Source organism: Brassica rapa, chromosome A10 (assembly GCF_000309985.2).
Source record: "Brassica rapa cultivar Chiifu-401-42 chromosome A10, CAAS_Brap_v3.01, whole genome shotgun sequence".
NCBI lineage: Eukaryota > Viridiplantae > Streptophyta > Magnoliopsida > Brassicales > Brassicaceae > Brassica > Brassica rapa.
In genome coordinates, this window is record NC_024804.2 from 14,767,107 (window position 1) to 14,789,409 (window position 22,303).

General features: G+C 41.4%; 2 protein-coding genes and 1 long non-coding RNA gene across 3 annotated transcripts; 2 read left to right on the forward strand and 1 right to left on the reverse strand.

Moving 5' to 3' along the window:
* Nucleotides 1-1,626: 1,626 nt before the first annotated feature.
* Nucleotides 1,627-4,231, reverse strand: LOC103845697 (umecyanin). Its single transcript, XM_009122579.3, has 2 exons — nt 3,922-4,231; nt 1,627-2,300 (listed from the first exon to the last, which is right to left on the reverse strand). The coding sequence occupies exons 1-2, from the start codon at nt 4,088-4,090 to the stop codon at nt 1,936-1,938; spliced, it is 534 nt and encodes a 177-aa protein (XP_009120827.1). The 5' UTR covers nt 4,091-4,231; the 3' UTR covers nt 1,627-1,935.
* A 244-nt stretch (nt 4,232-4,475) lies between these two features.
* LOC117129252 lies at nt 4,476-8,431 on the forward strand. Its single transcript, XM_033282706.1, has 3 exons — nt 4,476-7,153; nt 7,219-7,353; nt 7,434-8,431. The coding sequence occupies exons 1-3, from the start codon at nt 6,193-6,195 to the stop codon at nt 8,372-8,374; spliced, it is 2,037 nt and encodes a 678-aa protein (XP_033138597.1). The 5' UTR covers nt 4,476-6,192; the 3' UTR covers nt 8,375-8,431.
* Nucleotides 8,432-17,004: 8,573 nt separating this feature from the next.
* On the forward strand, nt 17,005-18,126 carry LOC108870230. Its single transcript, XR_001956798.2, has 2 exons — nt 17,005-17,241; nt 17,847-18,126. It is a non-coding gene; the product is annotated as an uncharacterized LOC108870230 (long non-coding RNA).
* Nucleotides 18,127-22,303: the final 4,177 nt, after the last annotated feature.

The window sequence follows — 22,303 nt, forward strand, 5'->3', positions numbered from 1 at the left end:
TTTATAATATACTAAAATAAATGTGTTATAGACTCATAGTGGATTCCTAAATTAATATCTCTGTTATTACTACTCCTGTCAGTATTTTAACGTGTTTTTTTTTTTGATAAGTTTTGTATTTTAACGTGTTATAGACTCATAGTCGATTCCTAAATTAATTTTCTATATATTGTTGTTGATTTTCTTACAAAAACGAATCCTTCCAATCTAAACACCATTATTATAAACATTGTTTAGGGTTTATGTCAATTCAGCTTACACATATATTACACTCATTAACTATTGAATAACACATAAACCATGCTCAGTTACACTAGAAAGTCTAAATTTACAACATACGCAGTTTTATTTACATCTTTAAACCTATTATCTAATTAAAACGATTCTAAAAAGTGTCATCATGAAGAGTTAGAAAATATACGATAAAATATAAATCATAACGTTAAAAATACATTATCACTGATCACTAAAAAATCATGTTAGTAGTAATAAAAATGAAATGACAACACATTTATTAAAACCTTAGAACGACACACAACAAGGTGTTATTAAATATACAAACTACAAATTAAATATGTTCAACGCAAACACACATAAAAATGAGACATCATATTTACATATATTTAAATAAATAATTTTAAATATATTATATTCTTGATAATTTTAACATTACTTAAAAAGAAACTATATTATTAAAAAATTAATATACAAATAAAAACTAAAGCAATATTCTGTAACGTCAAAATAATAAATGAATAAAAATATATTATGTTAATAAAATAGATTTTAAAGACTTCTAATTCATGTAATATTACAAAATTCAAAATTTGTTTATTACAATTAATATTTTATGATTAAATATATTAAAATAATATTCTTGATCGATATTCAATTGCCAGTTTTCAACTATTACACGTAAACAAATATTATTAAGTACGTTTTTTTTTTGAAAAAAGGGGTTTTATATTTTAAGTAGGTTATTGAAGTACTTTTTCTTTTCGTGAATTTATTCGAGATGAGATTTCGATCTTTTAAACTAAGATAATTTTTGTTCTATAAATAATTATTTTTTTTTTTACATAACTCTAAAATCTCGGACTTGATTCTTCATATTTTATTAATTAATCATGTTATATATAATAGAAATACTTATTTCAAACTAAAAATATAAAAAAAAAAATTAAAATTAGTTATATATAATTTAATATACACAAATTCACATACAAATAAAAATGTCAAATGTAACAAATTTAAATATATTATTCGCGCGTAGCGCGGAGAAAGGATCTAGTTTATATAAGAGTTAAGCAGTTTGAATCATGACACGATTTTAATTATAGATGACAGTTTTTTAAGAAATTTGAACATGTTGACATTCACATGAGAAAATTTAGGGAGTCAGTTTTAAATTTGAACATGTTAACATTGCAAAAAAAAATTGAAAATCAAGAAATTAATTTAATTTTTTTTTAAAAGCACAATGCCATGTGTCAGATATTTATTTGGCAAGTGACTTGTGATTTAGTATATAAGGGATTCACGAGAGAGTCATATTGGTATTGAAACAACGTAGATAGTTTACAAAAAAAAAGAAAAAAGTAGATCGTGTATATATGTTCAATAAAATTTATAAACATGGGTTCAGAACCGGTTAATGTTTCAGATCCGTGAGTGATTGATATATTTAGAAGGCAAAGTTGTTTACATAATACAAGAAAACACTTAAACAAACTGGATCAAGAAGATGGATGACATGTACACACCTTTCCATGAAATATGATATAATATATATATATCGATGATGTGGAAAATCAATCTTAAAATTATAACCTAGTTATCATATGTCTCTACAATGACGATTTTTATTCCCATAAAGAAAATGCATGAATGTTAAACTACGTACTTTCCTCAGTATTCCGATCGATCGAATCTAACTCAAAAGAGAGCAACAACAGCAGAAACGAAGGCGACCAAAAAAGAGGCACCACCTAATGTAGAAGCGGCACTTCCAGCCGTAGGTGTTGTAGTAGTAGTCGTCCCGGCTCCTGGGGTGGTGGGAGTGGTTCCTCCAGCAGCAGGGGTGGTAGCACCACCAGCGCCAACTACGTTGATGGCAAGTTTTTGACCAAAGCGGCAATGGTCACCGAAGGTGCAGATGTAGTATTGTGGTCCGGTGGTGTTTAGTATAATTTTGACCGGAGGAGTCATCATGACGCTGAGGGGTTTCTCTTTCACGCAGTTCTCATATGCATCTTTTGTTACAACAGCCACATCATGTCTCCCAGCGGTGAAATCAAATTCTGTAATAATAATATACAAAAACTTGTTATTAATATAGCGATTTAAAATGACGCACATAGTCAGCGCAACGTTGGTTGATATGTCCTGTCCTAGTTGAAAATATCCTATAACTTACTGAAAAAATATGGTTTACGTTGATGAACTAAATTAAGTTAGTAGTGTATACTTATAAGAGGATGTTCAATAAAATACTAGGCGGCAATTAATGTTTTACAGACAACAAATACATAGGCAGTTTAGGCACTATGTAGATCGACTTTAAAAAAAAAATCGATTCTTTTATATCCAATTCATCTACGTGCTAATTTTTACAACACTTGTGATGATGAACTTCCAAAATATAATAGTTCTATTATCATTAAGGAAATTTAAAGTTGAAATAAAAATAAATAAAAGAAGTATTATCCATTAGATAGGCGTAACAAATTTTTACCTATTTCTTTGATTGAAATATATTAAATCAAGTTGTATTAAAAAAAAATTTAAAAATATTAAAATTGTATAATCTATACTATTATTTGCCAAGTAAATTTTTGGAATCGAGCTCTCACGTTAAAAGTTAGAGGGGTTAATATCGTTTATACCCTTAATGAATAAAATATATAACTAAATTAAAAAATAAAAACGAAATTTTAATTGATTTGATTAAATATTGATTTATATTAATAATAATAAGAATTATCCAAAATCTGAAAATATAATTTAAGAAAGTGATAATTTCTGTATATATTGTATTGTTATCTGAAAAAGTCTTTTAGTAAAAAATTAAAAACATAAATTATATAACTAAATATTAATCAAATAAAATTCTTAATTATATAACTAAAAATAGAATATTAAATTATCCAAAATCAAAAAATATAATTAAAAAAAAAGATAATTTCTATATATATTGTATTGTTATCTGAAAAAATATTTTAGTAAAAAGTTAAAACATAGATTATATAATAAAAAATAAAATATTTTTTTTAGTTATATAATTAAAAAATATAATATTAAGATTTATTTTAGTATAATAAATATAGTGTACAAAAAAACTTTTCAAAAATTATGAAAATGTTTAAGCCCGCATCGCGGGCAAAACACCTAGTATTATCAAAATGTAAAACTAAACAATATTTCTATAATTTAAAAAAATTATTAATGATATTACGATTAAAAAATTATATATATTTTTTTAAAAAATATAGAAAGGTTTGAAAAACTTTTTTTAGTAATAAAAATTGTATAATTATAAGAAAAAAAATTAAATAATATTTCAAAAATTTTAAAATATTATTAATATTTTTTATTATTATATTATCTAATGTTATATTTAACATTTTACTTAATTGATAATATATGAATTATTACCATATTCTAAAAAATTTACAAAAAAAAAAATTAACATTAAATATAATTATATATATATCATATTTAGTTATAAACCATGTCATCGTTTTTTAGCATGTTGTATTATAATTTTTAGTGAAAGTGATTGTATAAATGACACATAAATAAAATGTATGAAATCATTTTGCAAATACTGTTAGTAGATATAGACTATCAATGTCAGTCGGTGAAAATTGGAAAAATATATTCAACAAAAATTAGAAAACAAAGACATAGTAGTAAACTCACCAAGCTCGTCGCCTACACGGAACGTTTTACTGGCAGCCCATGTAGCATAGTACTTGGGATCGTTAGGTCTCGCCCATTCCGTATCATCACCAACATCGTAGTCCTCTGCGAAAACAACCGCAGCTAAAACCAAAAACATACATGTCACCGTTTTGAAAACTCCGTCCATCTTTGTGTTGTGTTGAAAAACTCAGGTCACCCCTTTTTTTTTCTTTTTTCTTGGTCGATAACTTGATAAACGTTGTCTTAAAAAATAAGTATTTACGACCCTTTTCGATTTTTGTGTTTGTTATGGTTCAGAAAGTCTCAAAGGAGAGAGTTATTTATAAGGAGAAAGAGAGGTTTTCAAGGGGTCATTAACGCAAGATATGCGAAGACGCGTATACGTGTTTGGTAGTTGTTGAATAAATTCATATTGGATATTATCACCACCACCTTTGGTCAATATTTGCCTGCTTAGTTTCTCTTTTTTTCCAGACAATTTGTTTGTTATTTTTAGCGCGTAAAGTATTGTCCATCCCGACACGTTGATCAAGTAAGAAAACGTGACTATTTACTATTTACTTTTGTCTTTTGATTATAAATCTTTTGTTCGTACTACATGTATGTAACATACTAATAATAATGGTAAAATAAACAACAAACGGAGAGGGCTTACCGAATGCTAAGAACATCTTCACTCCACTTCTATACTTTTTTTTTCTAAAAAGATACAAGAATTATAAAATAGAACAAGAGACTTCTTCAATGTATATTTTTCAAATAGAAAATGCTATTTATTACTGTAAATACAGAAATATACTATTTTCTTTAAAAAAGGAAGTGAGCTGATCATATAAATATATATTTTACAAGAAAAATATAGAGATGAGTTAAAAAAAGTTCTATTGTTATGAAAAATGGTTAAAGGGTCAAAGGTCAGTGTATTTTGTTGTAATATTAGGTGTATTTATTTATTTTCAAAAATAAATATTAGGTGTATTTGTTATTTATAAACTTTATGGCGACATAGGTAAATTGTACATGGATTAATCGTTAAATTTATATATATATTAATTACTTTTTAGAATATGATAAAAGTTACAGATTCAACAATATATGGTTTGAAAGTTTTTCTTGTTAAACTAACAAAGCTGCGTTTAGTTACTATGTTTCCCCGCGTAAAATTCTCGGACAGCCCCGAACACAGGCGAAGCCTAGTGTTTGTACAGGATTCAGTCGATTAGAATGATAACTTAGAAAATGGGATGACTAAAGACGTTTTTATTAGAATCAACACAGTGGGTTACAAGACTGATCGAAGGTAAGGAGACAAGATCAGAGGTTTAAACGACAAGATCAAAGAGATGATTAGGAAACCCTAAATCTAGCCGCTTAGTATGTGATTTCTCCCCCAAGTCCTCCTTTCGTTGCCTCCTCCTTCTCTCTTATAGTGCCCTTCTGCGTGGTGCCCTAATCGCGCCTATCCTTTGGGCCTTGTCGCCCAAAGGCCGAGTATGTGGGCCTTAGTACTGTTTCATCCAAGCCGAGTATAGCTGATCGGCTTAGCTGACCGGCTTAAAGTACTCTGAGGTCGAGCTGACGTCTCTAGCCGCTAAGCCGACTAAGCTTGATCGACCTTGTCGGGCTAGGGCCTGTTATGTGATGGGCCTTGTAGAGGGATGTAATCCATCTCCTACAATAAGTCCCCCCCCAGTTCACTTGTGAGCGGCTTGTCGGTCTCAGTGAATTTGTGGGTCAGGTTCGCTCATATAACAGGGCCTAATGCCGACGACAGCTCGTTTTACTGGTGTATGGTTTTAGTCGCGTGCCGCGTCTAGTCGCTCCGCGTTACGTCTTCTCACGATGCGTTGTGTTTTACTCGGGAGGTAAACTTCTCGGATTAGGAGTCCAGGCGGTCTTTGGATGGTTAACTCTGTCGAATTGGTTCGGGCTAGAACCGGAGATTAATTTCGGTCCGGTTTCTTGATTGAAAACCGGTTTTGGCGAGAAACCGAACCGTCGCGAGTAGGTTTTTGGGCATTTAGGCGGCCTTTGAAGCCCATTTAGGCCTTTGTAGACCTAATGATGACGCTTCGAAGGATGCGCCTCGTTTTTGCTATAAATAGGCGCCTCTCCTTTGCTTTCGTCATTCTTCTCTGCAAGCTCAGGTATTCCACTTTCTCTCCCTTCTCTCTACTTTTATTTTCTCTCTCTAGATAAGCCTTCCGTAGCATAGGGTTTTTTGCTAGCGATCTAGCTGGTTTAGTCGTCCCCCCGAGTAGAAGAGATATGGCTTCAGGGAATCGGCTATCGCGCGAGGAAAAAGGGAAAGATATAGCTACTTCGCCAAGCCCGGCTAGGGATGCGGACGGGGGTCCGTTGGAGGATTTCGACATAATCCATCGTGATGCTCTGCGGGATACGGAGAACATGAGCCTTTCCCAGCGCCTTCTGGTCGCTGATGCCCATAGACAGTTTCGCGAAGAAATCGAAGAAAACGTTGAGGACGAGGATAGAGAGGCGAGTGGTTCTGAAGCGCCTAGCCTTGTCGTAAGACCTAGGAGACGGGCTCGTCGGAGGGGTCGTATCGACCAGTCAGGCCGTCTCCCTGCTCCGAGAAGTGTTCCGTTCTACGAAGTAGACTGTCGTCCTGTGATATATCACCCTGGTGGGATTTTCGAAGAACTACCTTCGCTGCCTCCCGAAGCGTTACGCGACCCGCGAGTTCAATCGTGGGGGAACGTTTTCAGTTCCTGTTCTTCCAACGAGACCGTGAAGAGATTGCTAAGAGAGAGTGGTGGCGCTGGAGTCACCTTCCTCATTCCGTCAACCGATCAGCGGCCGTGGTCGCCACCGGTTGGTTACCAGTGCGTGTATGAATCTTACTTCAAGGATCAGACGAAGCTCTGGTTCCCAATCCCCAGACTGATCACGTCTTACGCATTTCGTCGGGATATCGCCATTTCTCAGCTGCTGAACGGGTCGCTGCGCATAGCCGTCATGTTGATGGTTATGGCAGCGGAGATGGATGTTTCGATGAGCGTGAGGGTGTTTGAGGAGCTGACTTTCACGAAGGCGGAGCCTAACGGGATCTTCTCGGTAAAGATGAGAGCGAGTTACAACGTTTTGACTGGTCATCCCAACAAGACGCAGGATTGGCAACGCGCTTACTTCTTCATTAAGTCCGACGAGCATGCCTTCGAGGAGCCGCCGGGGGACGATTATCGCGTTTTATGGAATCAGCAACTTGGTAGAAATTTGTCTGTTTACTCGTATTCTGGTCGATGGTTCTGATGTTCCCTTTTTCTTTTGCAGTTCGTCATCCCAATACAATTGCCTATCCAGAGAAATTCTTCGAAACTGCTCAACTGATCGCGACGCATAGTCATCTCAGGTGGCCGGATCTTAGTCGGGAGTGGATACGTCGGCAACAAGCTAGGATCGCCAGAGGTAAAGTTGCCGTTTATCCTAGAGAGATGCTCTTGAACCTTTTTCATAGTCTCCGTGTCTGATTTCTCTTTTTTATATAGTTGATTGGGAATCGAGACTTCCTTGTGTACTCGGTCCCCGCAAATCACGTCTCTCCCTATTTACTCGGAAGCAACAAAAACTCCTTAACCAAGCTAGAAAGATGGAGGGAGTTCCCGACTTAAGTGCCCTGTTGAAAGGGAAGCTTCAAATGCTCTCGACAAAATCGTCTTCTGCCGGTGCCTCAGAAGTCAGGCCTGTTTCCACAGATGGAGATGTGAACTCTGAGCCGCTAGCTCAGAGTTCCCCAAAGAGGAAGGCCAATAGGGCCAAGGCCAAGAACAGGAGTGTCCCTTTGGAAGAGGCACAACCTTCTGCCGATGTCTCTGAAGTCGCGGCTAAGAAGAAGAAGAAAAAGGAGAGCAAGAAAAGGTCTCGTGAAGAGACTTCTGTTGGGGCTATGGAGACTCCAACTGCCGCAGGGAATGATGGTGCGGAAAGAAACGATCCGGCCGATTCTACTCGGGGATCGCCTGAGGAGCGTCCCAAGAAGAAACTGAAGAAGAAGTCAGCGGAAGGCGATGGGACTTCTGCTCCCGAGATTCCTTCTAGAAGTGGGGAACCAGCTACCGAAGTCGGAGATGGCTCACGGGATGAATCTCCGTCGAGTAAGGGAGCCCCTTCGTCTTCTGCGAGGGAGACTGGTGCGGGAAGCGGAGGTTCGCTTCCGCGGAAGGCGGGAGGAGGAGTTCACTTCCCGGATCACGTAGAATTCCTTTACGACGAGGCGACTCCGTTGGTTCTGAATCCACTTCCGTGTGCTGAACTGACTCGTCAGATTCGTGGCGGGACCAAAGAGTTGCCGCCGGTCGACGACTTATACTTCAAAAAGGAGTACATTGACGCGGCTATGGCGGGCAGACGGGTAAACTTGTTTTCCCCTTGTTTCCCTTTCTCTTTCTTAAAAATTTTTTCTAAGTCTCTTTTGCTTCACGCAGAGTGACGGGAGCATGAACTATCTCGTGGAGAAGTACGACAGCACTTTGAAGCAGACGATGGTCCAGCTGGGCGCCTCGGATAAACTCGCACGGACCAGATTGGGCGTGATCGAGAGGTTACGCGCCGAGAACAAAAAGGCCAGCGACAAAGCGGCCAAAGAGAAAGAGGTCCTCCGAGTTAAGTTCGAGGAGTTGGAAGACAAGCTGAAGTCTGACCGTCTTGCGAAGAAGGACGCTCTCCGCGAGAAAACTCGCTTAGAGCGATTGGTCGCTTCCCTTGAGAAGGAGAAGGCTGAGCTCGAGGGAGAGAGGGACGCCGTCGTCGGAACGCTGGTCAAAGAGAGGCAACGCCTGAGGGATTCCAGGGTTCAGGAGGTTACCCGCGAGAGGATCAAGGTCCAAACGGCTATGGCGGACAAGTCTACTCGCTGTATCGGTAAGATGAAGGGCTATCTGGATCGCCTTATCGCGCGAGAGAAGGCCAAGAACTTATATGGGCAGGCTTCAGGAACCAAAAAATGCCTTGAGATGATTAAAGATAGCGGGATCGCGATTCCGCCGAGTATGATCAACATCTTCTCGGAGCAGGAGAAGATGTATGAGGCTGAAGTCGCCAATCTTTACCTCGAGCCGTTCTCTGAGGATGATTATGCTCTCTCTCCTCTCAGCCTCCCTTCTCGATTTGTGAATGAAGAGCTCATGGGGGTACTCGACCCGTATGGATCAAATGTTGGTCTGATTGGCCACGAATCAGCCTCCCAGTTGATCACTTCCCGCGAGGCGACTGAAGATCCAGTCGATGAGCCGATGGTAGACATTACTTCTGCTTTGTCGGAGCGTATCGTCGTTCCCGAAGGAACTACCATCGAGGAGCGCCCCGACGGGAGCGATCCCGAGGAGACCGGGGAAGCGATTCAAACGGATACGGGGGATGTAGCCGCTGAAGATCCGGTCTTGGTTTCTTCATCTGAGGAGCGGGAAGAGGACGGAGTGGGCGTGGAGGAGAACGGGTCATCGCCGGCGCTTGTTGAAGAGATGGTCCCGAACCTGCCAGTTCCAGACCCTTCTGCTCAGGTTGAAGGCCTTGGCGATCAAGTCGTTGAAGAAGAAACGATCGAAGCGCTTGACCCGAGTAGGGATGACCAAGACGTTGTCGTCTGATCTTGTTGTATGTTATATTTAGGATGCTTTCATCGGTGGTCTTGATAGACCTTGTTGTTGTACTTTAAAACTCTTTCTACTTTGTGTTTCTTGTCAGTATTTGCAACCCTTAAGCGATTTCACTTATCTGTTGTGTTTTGAAACATCAGATTTTCATATTCTTAATTTTTGCAAATAGACAAGTGATGAACCGGTAATTGGTTTTACTCGGCTGTCATCATGTTTCGTTTTGGAGTTGTCCAAAAGTCGATAACAAAGAATTGAGTACAAGAGTGAAAGGTCCTTCTGTCCGTTTCCTCAGTGACAATTAAGCAATCGGGTAGCTAAGCCGTTACATTTTAGTCGAGAAAAGGCAAAGATTCACTCTGTTTAGTCGGTTCAATGCTTAGGCATAGGTGAACCGTGACTGTTAAAGTCCTGGAGCCAAGTGTCTGATCAGGACATAGCCGCGAGCAAAGGAGTGTGAGTGTCCGCGTATCCTCTGCTGGAGGCACGGGAACCACGATGTGAAAGTCATTGTTTATTCAATTGAGACCTAGGTAAGGTTTTGACTTTGTTTTTGTTACAGCTGGACCTGTTAAGGCTGCCTACGTACCTCGGTTGAGGATCAAGCCATTCGTAGTTCGTTTTTCCCGAGTAAAAGTGACTGTGAGTGGCGCATTTACTCGGTCGAGTAGAAGTGACCATGGGGGTGCATCTACTCTGTTTTTTTTGTTACAGCTGGACCTGTTAAGGCTGCCTACGTACCTCGGTTGAGGATCAAGCCATTCGTAGTTCGTTTTTCTCCCGAGTAAAAGTGGCCGTAAGTGGCGCATTTACTCGGCCGAGTAGAAGTGACCACGGGGGTGCATCTACTCGGTTACATTTATATTTATTTCGTAGTTTTTTCTAGTAAATTATATTTACTACTTTTTTTTTTTTTTTTTTTTTTTTTTTTACTAAGATACTTCTACGAGTAGAAACGTCGTAGATGCATTGAGTTCCATGATCGCGGGACTTCTTCTCCGCGCGAGGTTTGGAGCCGGTATACGCCAGGTTTAACAACTTTGATGATTTTGTATGGTCCTTCCCACCTGGCGCCGAGTTTACCGGCGTTAAGCTCTTTGGTGTTTTCAAACACTTTGCGCATGACGAGATCACCGAGTTCTAGAGGTCGGGCCCGGACCTTTTTGTTATAGTAGCTCTCAATCTGATGTTGGTAATTCTGGATGCGCAGCAGGGCTTGATCTCTCCGTTCTTCTATCTCATCGAGGGCGTCGAGTAGCATCTCCTTGTTTAGCTCGACGTATTGAGGCATTTTGGAACGTCGGAGGCTTGAAACGTTAACTTCAGCAGGAGCCATGGCTTCAACACCGTAAGCGAGAGAGAAGGGTGTCGATTTAGTCGATCCTCGTGGAGTCGTGCGATGGCTCCATAGGACTCCGTCGAGTTCGTCAGCCCAGTGACCTTTTTTGAGGTCTAGACGCTTTTTAATGCCATCGATGATGAGTTTGTTGGAGGATTCGGCTTGGCCATTACCTTGCGGGTAACGTGGAGTGGACGGGCTTAGTCGAATGTTCCACTTGCTACAGAATTCCTTAAAGTTGCCTGACATGAACTGTGACCCGTTGTCGGTGACGATCTCGTAGGGCAGTCCGTGGCGGCAAATAATGTTTTTCCAGACGAAGCCGCGGACTTCTTTGTCTGTGACTTGAGCGTATGCTTCAGCTTCGATCCATTTGGTGAAGTAGTCGGTGAGGACGAGGATGAAGCGTCTTTGGCGGGAACAAGGGAGTGGTCCTATGATGTCCATCGCCCATCGCATGAACGGGTAGGGAGCGGTGGTTGTTCGCAACAGTTCGGTTGGACAATGGATGCTGGGTGCGTGCCGTTGGCACTTGTCGCAGCTTCTCGCATAAGACTCACAATCGGCGTTCATTGTTGGCCAGAAGAAACCTAAACTCCTTACTTTTATTGCTAACGCACGTCCGCCCGAATGATTTCCACCGGCGCCTTCATGCGTTTCCGCCATAACCCTTGCTGTCTCGTCGCCATGGATGCATTTTAAGAGCACCTTACTCGCAGTCCATCTATGCAGTTCATTGTCGAGAACAACGTAATGGGCGCTGCGGGTTTTTAGCCGGCGAGCTGCCCATTTTTCTGCTGGGAGTTCCCCTTTCGAGAGGTAGTTGATGAATTCAGTTCTCCAGTCAGGGCCAAACCCATCGTCGTCTGGAGTGGCGGGTTCAATGACTTGGGCGATGAGGGTTTGATCGGTTAGGACGTCGATGCTTGGTTTCTCGATACGATGTATCGGGATGGTTCTTTTCACTTGATCACGAAGCTTGCTGCCAAGGGCGGCGAGGGCATCGGCGCAGACGTTCTCTCCTCTCGGAACTTTGATGAGTTCGAAGAATTCGAACTCTGCTGCCAGGCTTTGCACTATTTTGAGATAGGCGTCCATTCGATCGTTGCGGGCGTCGTAGTCGCCACTGAACTGACTGGCGACTAACTGGGAGTCGCAATAAGCGCTTAGTCGTTTAGCTTTGACGGCTTTTGCTAAGCGGAGTCCTGCAATCAGAGATTCATATTCTGCCTCGTTGTTTGACGCGGGGAAGCCAAAGCTGAAAGATTGTCTGATTAGCTCACCGGTCGGGGACTGCAATTGGACTCCGGCGCCTGCCCCCTTGTTGGTCGACGATCCGTCGACGTGCAGTGTCCAGTTTGAGCTTGGGGATGTGAGATCTTGCTCTAATTCCGGGGCCAGTTCGACCAAGAAGTCGGCTAGGACCTGGGATTTCGCTGCCGTGCGGTTCTTGTAGATGATATCGAGCTCGCCGAGTTCGATAGCCCACTTTGTGAGTCTGCCAGATCTGTTAGTGTTCTGGAGTATTGTCCGGAGAGGCTGATCAGTCAGTACTTCCACGGAGTGCGACTGGAAATATGGTCGTAGTTTTCGCGCTGCTTCAACGACTGCTAAAGCCATCTTTTCTAGAGTTGGGTAACGCGTCTCTGGTGCTGTCATGCGTCGGCTCGTATAGAAGATGGGCTTTTGCTCGCCGCGGTCTTCTTTTATCAGAACGCTGCTGACTGCAGCCTGTGATACTGCGACATAGAGAGATAGAACATCACCGACGTCTGGCTTAGCGAGTACTGGGGGCGTGGTCAGGTACTGTTTGAGTTGAGTGAACGCTTCCTCGCACTTCTCATCCCAAATGAACTTTTTATTTCCTCGCAGGAGATCATAGAATGGCAGGCACTTGTCGGTGGATCTGGAGATGAATCGATTTAGAGCGGCTATCCTGCCCGTGAGCCGCTGCACTTCTCTGCTGTTCTTCGGACTCGGGAGGTTTAGAACCGCAGATATTTGCTTTGGGTTCGCCTCGATTCCTCGCTGTGTGACAATGTAACCAAGGAACTCGCCAGAAGAGACCCCGAACGTGCACTTTGCTGGGTTTAGCTTCATGCCATACTTGTTGAGAGTTTCGAAGCATTCTTGTAGATGGCGGAGGTGATCGGTGGCATGGAGCGACTTAACCAGCATATCGTCGATGTACACTTCCATGGTGGTACCCAGCTTATCTGCGAACATTTTGTTCACAAGCCTTTGGTAGGTTGCTCCGGCGTTCTTCAGGCCGAATGGCATGACTTTGTAGCAATAGGTTCCCCTATCCGTGATGAAGGCCGTCTTCTCGCGGTCATCCGGGTGCATCATTATTTGGTTGTAACCGGAGAAGGCATCCATGAAGGTTAGCATCTCGTTTCCAGCTGTAGACTCGACTAAGCGGTCGATGTTGGGAAGAGGGTAGCTATCCTTTGGGCAGGCTTTGTTCAGGTCGGTGAAGTCGACGCAGACGCGCCACTTGCCGTTTTTCTTTTTGACGACTACTGGGTTTGCCAACCATTCGGGGTAGCGGACCTCGGCAATCGAACCTGCACCGAGTAACCTGTCGACTTCCTCGTTCACGGCCTTAGACCTATCGGGGCCGAGCTTACGTCTCTTCTGTCGGATAGGTTTGAAAGTTGGGTCGACATTTAGCTCGTGCGTCGTTATAGTTGGGTCAATGCCTTTCATGTCTGCCATGGACCAAGCGAACGTGGATACGTTCTGTCTGAGGAAATCCAGAACTGACTGCTGCATTTCTTCGGAGAGGTATGCGCCAACTCTCACGGTGCGGCTCTGGTCGGCGTCATCAATAGGTAACTCGAGGACCTCGTTTTCCTGGGAGTAGACTTTTGGGGTTGGAGGGGACACTGAGTTCACGAGTAGCGACGCTCGTTGGAGTTTGACCGTGGCGACTAGGAGATCCCTAGCGGCCTTTTGGTCCCCACGCAATGTTTTTATCTTCCCGTCCGCGCCGGGAAACTTGATGCACTGATGGTAGGTGGAAGGGACAGCTTGCATCGAGTGTAACCAAGGAGTACCGAGTATAGCGTGATACGGAGCTTTTGTGCTAACGACGGCGAATTTGACCGTTCGAGTAACACCGCATGCACGCACCGGGAGGCGGATCGTTCCCAAGATGGTTTCGGATGACCCGTTAAATCCTGTTAGCGTTCTGGAGGACGCTTTTATGTCGTCGAGGTCGACTCCCATCTTCTGCAGAGTTCCTCGGAAGATGAGGTCAACGGAACTCCCGGTGTCAATAAGGATCTTGGTGACATCATACTCTCCAATTCCGAGGACGACGAGGAGGGGATCATTATGGGGCGCGTGAACACCTTCAGCGTCATCTGATGAGAAGGTTATTGGAGGATGACTCGACGGTTTACTCGGCCACTTCTGGGACGTCGTGACTTGTCGACGATAGTCTTTCACGGAACGGACTGAGTCGCCGCTAGGGGAACCCCCCATGATGACGTTTAAAGACTGTCCCGTTTGGACTCGCTTGGAGTTCAGTAAGGCGCGGAGGTCTTTTGGTACGCTGGTATCAGGAGGTGGAAGTTGAGGTTGACCGTTAGCTCGTTCCAACTGTCGTCGTAAGTCTGTTGATTTTGACTTGTTAAGCTTCACGCGGAGATCGCTTACTCCGGCATTGAGTTTGTCTCGGAGGTCGCCGACTGGCCCTTCGTTGTTGTTGCCAACGCTTGTCGAGATGCGCCGAGACTTTCGTGCATCTAGCATCGTCCGGAGATCTCTGCGTGTGGTATCGCTTCCATTTTCCGGTGCGAGCCGCCGTTTAAGGCTGTCTCTCAGGTCTCCGGGTACAGGCGAATCGTCATTATCTTCGTCGGACGACAAGGATTGCTGAGAGAGTATAACCTCAATGCGTCTGCGATTAGCCGGATGCTCTTCGTCGGCTGAGGAGTCTCCCCCGCCGTTATCCCTTGGGGTTTCTTCCTCGTCGTCTCGTTGCGGAGCGTCGTTTTGTCGACCTCTGCCAGTGGCTTTGCGCTGGGACCTTCGTTCTTTGTTCTTGCTCCAGCTCTTACCGTTCTTTGGTTTGGCTTTCAATGGCTCAAACTTAAACTCGCCGCTTGCAAGGGACGAGAGGTAATGCGCGTAGAGAGATTTGCATTCTGAGGTATCGTGTCCTTTGACGTCGTGATACTTGCAATGCTTGGTGAGGTCGACGGTCCGGGAAGGTCCTGCTGCTGATCCGACTCCAGCTGCGGGTTGGGTGGTGCAAACAGAATCGACTTTTTGGTCGGATGACTCGAGTTCTCTTACCCACTTGTTCCACCCCTCCCCGCGAACTACGAGAGTGGAGATTGGTGTGTTATTCTCGTTCACGACATACATGTAACCATCCTTGGGACCGTTTTTGTCGTTTGGAGCGTGCTGGCGCGGTTCTTGTCGCGCATTTGCGTTCTTAGCCGCTGGAGCCTTGGGTGCGCTCATCTTGCTGAGGATTGCGTTGGTGTCCTCCTCCATTCGGATGAAGTTATCGGAGCGTGCGATAGCGTCTTGGAGCGACTTGGTTGGATTCTGGTACAGGTCTTCTCGGAACTTGGAGTGGACCCACAAGGTGTTGCGCAATGCATCGATAGCGATTCCGTCTGGGATCTCAATCTTTGACACTACGGCTTTGAATTTCTCCATGTAGTCGCGCAAGCTCTGATCCTTTTTCTGATTGAGGTTCCATAGGCTGGACGCGGTGGCGCTGCGCTTTGTGAACATGATGTATGTCTTGAGAAAAGCTGCTGATAGGTCGCGGAAACATCCGATTGAGTTCTCCTCCAACTGGGAGAACCAAGTCAGGGCTTGCTCGTGAAGAGTCTCGACGAACAGCTGGCAGTAACCTGCGTCCCTTTCGTCGTCGGGGAGACGAGCTCGCGCCATCGCGATGTTAAAAGCGGTCATATGTTCTACCGGGTCTCCGCCGGGCTTGTACTCAGGTAGGCGCAGCTTTTCTATCTTTCCGAGTTGGACGCTAGTTAGCGCGCGAGTAAAAGGAGTGCGCGAGGTTGCGGCGAGTACGCTCTCTATTTGCGGAGCTGCGCTGGTTACATGGTGGATCTTCTCTCCCATTTGTTGAAGGCTGAGTTTGAGCTCGGCGAGCTCGCGTATTGTCGTGAGATCTGAGCCTGCTGGGGGAGCGTCTGCGAGAAAGGCTTCGTTAGGCTCCGAGTCGTCAGAGATATGGTCGACTCCGGCTGCCGTAGGATTTGTGTTGAAGAGGCGGCGGCGTGTCAGCTGGGGATGGCTAGTTTGTCCCTCAGGGGCTGTGAGCGCCTCGACCAACGCAGCGAGTTGGTCGTTGGTTGTCTTTTGGACTTCGTCTTGGAGGGCGAGTCGAGCCATGACGGAGCTCATGAATTCTGAGGTGATGGGCGGCGCGGCCGCAGGCGTAGGCGTCGGTTCCTCGCCTGGGGCGCCGAAGGCGGCGTCGTCTTGAGCCATGTAGATCTAGAACGTTGCTTTAGTCGGTCCCACGGTGGGCGCCAATTGTTTGTACAGGATTCAGTCGATTAGAATGATAACTTAGAAAATGGGATGACTAAAGACGTTTTTATTAGAATCAACACAGTGGGTTACAAGACTGATCGAAGGTAAGGAGACAAGATCAGAGGTTTAAACGACAAGATCAAAGAGATGATTAGGAAACCCTAAATCTAGCCGCTTAGTATGTGATTTCTCCCCCAAGTCCTCCTTTCGTTGCCTCCTCCTTCTCTCTTATAGTGCCCTTCTGCGTGGTGCCCTAATCGCGCCTATCCTTTGGGCCTTGTCGCCCAAAGGCCGAGTATGTGGGCCTTAGTACTGTTTCATCCAAGCCGAGTATAGCTGATCGGCTTAGCTGACCGGCTTAAAGTACTCTGAGGTCGAGCTGACGTCTCTAGCCGCTAAGCCGACTAAGCTTGATCGACCTTGTCGGGCTAGGGCCTGTTATGTGATGGGCCTTGTAGAGGGATGTAATCCATCTCCTACACCTAGCTCTTTGTTTTCGCCATGGACGCAGGAGACCTAGTTGTTGAACACGACTCCATGGACAATCTCATCAGAAACCGATTCAGACAGACTCTCCATAATCGCGGAGCGCTAGTCTCTTCCCATTTCAATCCATCCTCGAAAATTTCTAGTTGAATTTTACCATCTGCGCTGATTGTTTCCTGTTTCCTGTTTCCATTGGCTTCTTAGTTATCTCGACCAACATTGATTACCTAAAATGTTCTAATTAGATTTTTGGTTTCAGTTTCATTTGTTGAATTGGATGAGTCGGTTTTCTTAGTAGCATAGGTGCTTGAAGTTAAAATGGAGATAGCAGAACCTGCCTTCAAATGAAATATGCAGGTGTGATCTCTCTTCTTATGGGTCATTGCTACTATTCGTTTTGAATCCTAATCATAGCTTCAGGGGAATGCATATTGAATTTTTGGATTGTGTTTGCAAGTGTTTTCTTCTTAGGTTTTTTTTTTCTTTTTCTATGAGTTACTTACCTTACCCAAGCACATAAAATGAACCTTTCTTTACTTACCTCAGTGGTGAGTAAAAGGGTTTGTAGTATGTATGGTTTTGGCTAAAACTGGTGTACAAGTTGATTTGAGTTTGTGTTGTGAAGAAGGGTTTCTTCTTAGGCTTTTTATGTGTTACGGAACCTTCTTTACATATCTGTCGTAGAGAGTGACATTTTCTTGAGCATCATGTGTTGCGTAGTATGCTTTTGGCTAAAACTGTTGTACAAATATTAAATCAGCAAAGCAGGACGAATTAACCAAAATAAACGAGTCTTGTTTTTATTGTTTTAGTTTGCAGAATAGCTTTGTCTAAAAGTTCTGCTTATTTTTTGTTGAAAGTTGTGAGTATGGACGATGTTGTTCTCTCCGGTATACAATTGTTCTTGATGTTAGTTTTTTGGTTAGTTCTTGATTTCGTATATGTTTTATTTAAATCTAAAGCGCACAGACGCGATAACTTAGCTGCGTCTTTGAGGTCATTGTTCAATGAGAGCTCAAGGTAAAGGAGCCATGATCCGATAGGAAAACGCAAGAAATGATCAGCTAAGAAAGAAGACAAAGCCGGTAGTAGCAATTGCTGTTCGCATTACCGTTCTCTAACTCTATCTGTATACTGTATGTACAAATCAAGAAGCTGTTAAATGTCTTGGTATTGCTGTGCAACTTTATACAAGACTCTTGCAGTAACTCTCCTACAGTCCTACTTAAGCTTTTTTTTTTTATTTCTGCACTTTTTTTTTGGTTTAAGCTGAATACGCATTCACAAAACCTATGCACAGGTATTTTTTTTGCCACAAAAAAAGTACCTAAAAATCTAGAAAGAATGAATATATGTTCTTAACGTGTGACATTGTGTATCTCTTCCCAGGTATGAGACTAACAATGCAAACCTAGAAATCCACAACAAGAAAACACAAATAATGTTTTTAAACTGCTTAGCTAAGAGAATAAGCATCATGCAATCATTGTTGTAATCACAAACTATAATGTTGGAGAATCTGATGTTCGCTGCCTTCTTGGATCCGGAACTTGTTCATCTTGGTCCTGGTCAGTTCGCTCTCTCTTGCGAGTCAGTAAATTGAGCATCTGGTCTTGCTTAGTGAGCATCTGGTCTTGCTTAGTGAGACTCTGGTCTTGCTTAGTGAGCATCTGGTCCAACCTGCTTAACATCTGCTTCAAAATTTCGATCATTGCATCACCAGCATTGCTAGCTTCTGGTGGAACTTGTGATGATGAGGATGCACCAGGGAAGTTTTGAGCAGCAGCAGCATACACTGCTAACATGAGCAAGAAAATAACATGAGCAAACAGTTTCAGAAGCACCAAACAGGACCGAGGATGAGTGTAATTACCGGGATAACGAGGCGGCTGCAGAGGGATTGCGTTAGAAATAGCAGCTTTTAGTGGAAATGATGATGCACCAGGTAAGTTTTGAGCAGCAGCATCCACTGAGGAAAGAAAATAACATGAGCAAACAGTTTTAGAAGCACCAAAGAGGACAGAGGATGAGTGTAATTACCGGGATAAAGGGGCGGCTGCAGAGGGATTACTGCATCACCAGCGTTAGAAATATCAGCTTCGGGAGGAAGCTGATATGATGAGGATGCACCAGTGTCTCCCTGGAAGATTTGAGCTGTCCCCATAGGTAACAAAAGCACAAGAAAACAAGGATAAGTTTTACAGCCAAGTGGTTGCGTTTTCTCTCTTCTGAATCACAAAATCTAATAAGCAGATTTAGTGAGTTATTATTGCATTCATCAAGGCTTATTATATACATAGAAAATCAAGAGAATCTAAATTCCCCTTATTTATAGGATCTATACAACAAATATGTATCTAGAATATATCCAAACTAGGTAATAACCCGCGTCTTGCGCGGAATGTGATTATTAGTTTTGTTATTTTTAATAAAAACACATTAAATTTGTTTAATCTGGATATCGGTTCGGTTTTAAGTTATTTTTTGGTTTTTAATCTCCTAAAATATAACCATTATTTTAAATTAATATTTATTTTGGTTTGTTCTGTTAGAATGTTTGATTTTTTAGTTTTTTTTGGTAAAACCAAAAATTACTATTATTTGTTTATTTTCATGATATAAATTTAAGATAATCGTCATGTCGAACCAGTGTTTTTATATCATAGTTTATAAGCGGATAATAGTTCAAGAAAAAGAAAAGAAAATTATTAAGATAAATCATTTCACTACAATTTGGTCGGTAATGAAAGAAGCATTAAGAAAAAAAATATTTCAACTTCCAAAAAAAATAGATACTTCAGTGGTGGTAGTGGTGGTAAATACTTATAAGATGCTCACATTAATGTGCACATGTATGTGTATGTAAAAGTATATAAGAATAAATGACAAATATATACAGATATTGTTAATTAATATTAAATGACATTTTTGTTCTAAATAATACATGAAAGATAAAATTAAAATTAATTAAAAATTAAAAAGGCCTTGACATTAGTGAATTGTTTTCATATAAAGAAAAATCATTTGTATCCGTAAATAGATGTGGGCACAGATCAAATATCTGGGTATTTGGAGGCATTCAAGTCGATTCAATCTTTAGCCACCTAGATAGTCGGTGACTCTGATAACCGAAATGATTTAGAATTTTAAAGAATATCCTATTTGATCTGTAAATAAAATAAAATTTATAAAATAATTTAAAAATTTAATAATAACATTTTATTACAAAATAAAATATTATTTAACTTTCTAAACTTTAATACCTATTATAATAAATTTAATTCATAAAATATTGTAAACTTATATAAACTATAATATATATAACATATATATATATATAAAATTCTGTACGAATTTGATATCCGTACCTAAAAATATTAGAATTTGTGATTTGTTTTTTTTTTTAATTATATTTTAGTAACTGATTTGCTTCGTAGAGTTACAGATATCCATATTTTTTGTTCAAATCAAAACGGATAACGAATGGAATCAAAATTTAAAAATATTTTGCCTGACTTTATCCGTAAACAATAAAAATAATATATATATAGTTTACATTTTGATTCGTTATTTGTTTTGTTCGAAACGAAAAATCCAAAGTTTTATTAGAACCATGCATATGAATTTTATATTAAAAATATAAAGTATATAGTGTGAACACATTTATGAATATAGTGTGAACGCATTAGCATATTTATTATCAAATCATCGTGAGGCTGCCACGTGTCTATTATAGTGTGAATGCATTTATTACAATGATTCTCCTTTAATATATAAGGGATGTTAATTAATTATATTATTATTAGTTGAAAACCGTTACTTTTTTCCAGCACAACACAAGCTTAAACTTGAGCCACAAGAAATAGGGTTTTACTAACTTACTTTGTGAGTTAGGGTTGAATGATTGCTGGGCAAAAGACAGAGATTCGTAGTAAGCTTTCAAGTGATCTGGATACTGACGCTCAAGGTTATCAAAACTACAAAACCCCAACGTTCCTCCGACCCATTAACCATTCCTTTGAAAAATGAATTTACGTTACCTGTGTTGGTCCAAATAGGGTTGGTTTGAAATTGAACCGATAGATGATTAACGATCTCTTCTCTGCTCATGAAGCGTTGCATGCATTCAAGGATCCTATAATGAACCTGAAACGGAGCCAAGAAAGAACAAGAGATTACTATGGATCTTCGAATCCATTATACTCTTCAATTCAAGTAGCGTAATCTTACACTTGTTGTGTCTTGCGTTACACCTAATCGCCGTTTAGATGGTGTGCTCGGGTGTTTGGGGCTCTCCCGTTTTGCCACTGCCGTGACAGAGGTTTGTCTTCTGCTGCTGTTTCTTCACCTGTTCTGTGGACTTTCTTAAGTCTGCCCGTGATTCAAAGATCGGAAAGAGTCTCTTGCTGTTTGTGTCTGCCTCTCTCGTTCTTCTTCCCACGCTATCTCTCTGAGCTCTTCTTTAGTGTGGAGTGGCCGGATTCAAGGGCCGCAAACTACCGCCTACTTCACCAGAGAATCTCCTATCAGGTTTAGCTTTTCGGGTTTGGATCCAGAGACTCTCCAGTGACTGTTCTTTGGATTTGGTTAGACTCGAGCCACGTCATCGATGTCAATGGCCCGGGCCCGGGCCGGAGTTGTCAACCGCCTCCCCTCTACCTAGCCACTATCTACTAGTCCATTTCGATGTTGACCTACCGGTTCTTTAATATAGCTGATTAAGTCATCTTGATATCTTTCTAACATTTGTTCCTCATGGAAGTTGTTAGGCTAACTTGTTTCTAAGTGTTTTTTTTTAGCACTTAGGAACCATTGAGCTTTATAATCAGAATGGGATCCAAGTTAATTACTTGTATCATATGTTTATTATTCACTTAATGATATTCACATTCTTAGCAAAAAAAAAAATCACAAAAATTTGAATAATATATTTGATATATCATTTACATATTAAAGTTTCGTTTAAAATATGGTTTAATGAACTTTGCTTTTTAAAGTAAATATCATTCTATAAATTTGTAATTAAATATTTAAATGATAGTATTTTTTATTTGGGATCAATATTGCATTTCTACTTAATGGTTCATGTACCAAATGAGGGTTGAGGATTCAATAAAAAGATTTCAAGAACAAGAGAGATTTTCTGAATAATACTTTTATTGATTCATTTCGGCTGACGTTCTCAGAGGCATTACATCACTTTATATACAAGGGAGCTACACACATGAAACCCTACACGTAGCAATCTTATCCTCGTCCTCTCCTGTCATCAAGCTGTCAAAACGGTTCTTCAGTACGAGACCAGGATGCCTCGTCTTTGTCTTTTGTGCCAGCTCCACTTCACTGTTCTTGTGACCGTTGTGAATAGTCTGAGCACTTGGACTTGTGTTGGACTTGACTGATATTTGATTTACGTTGG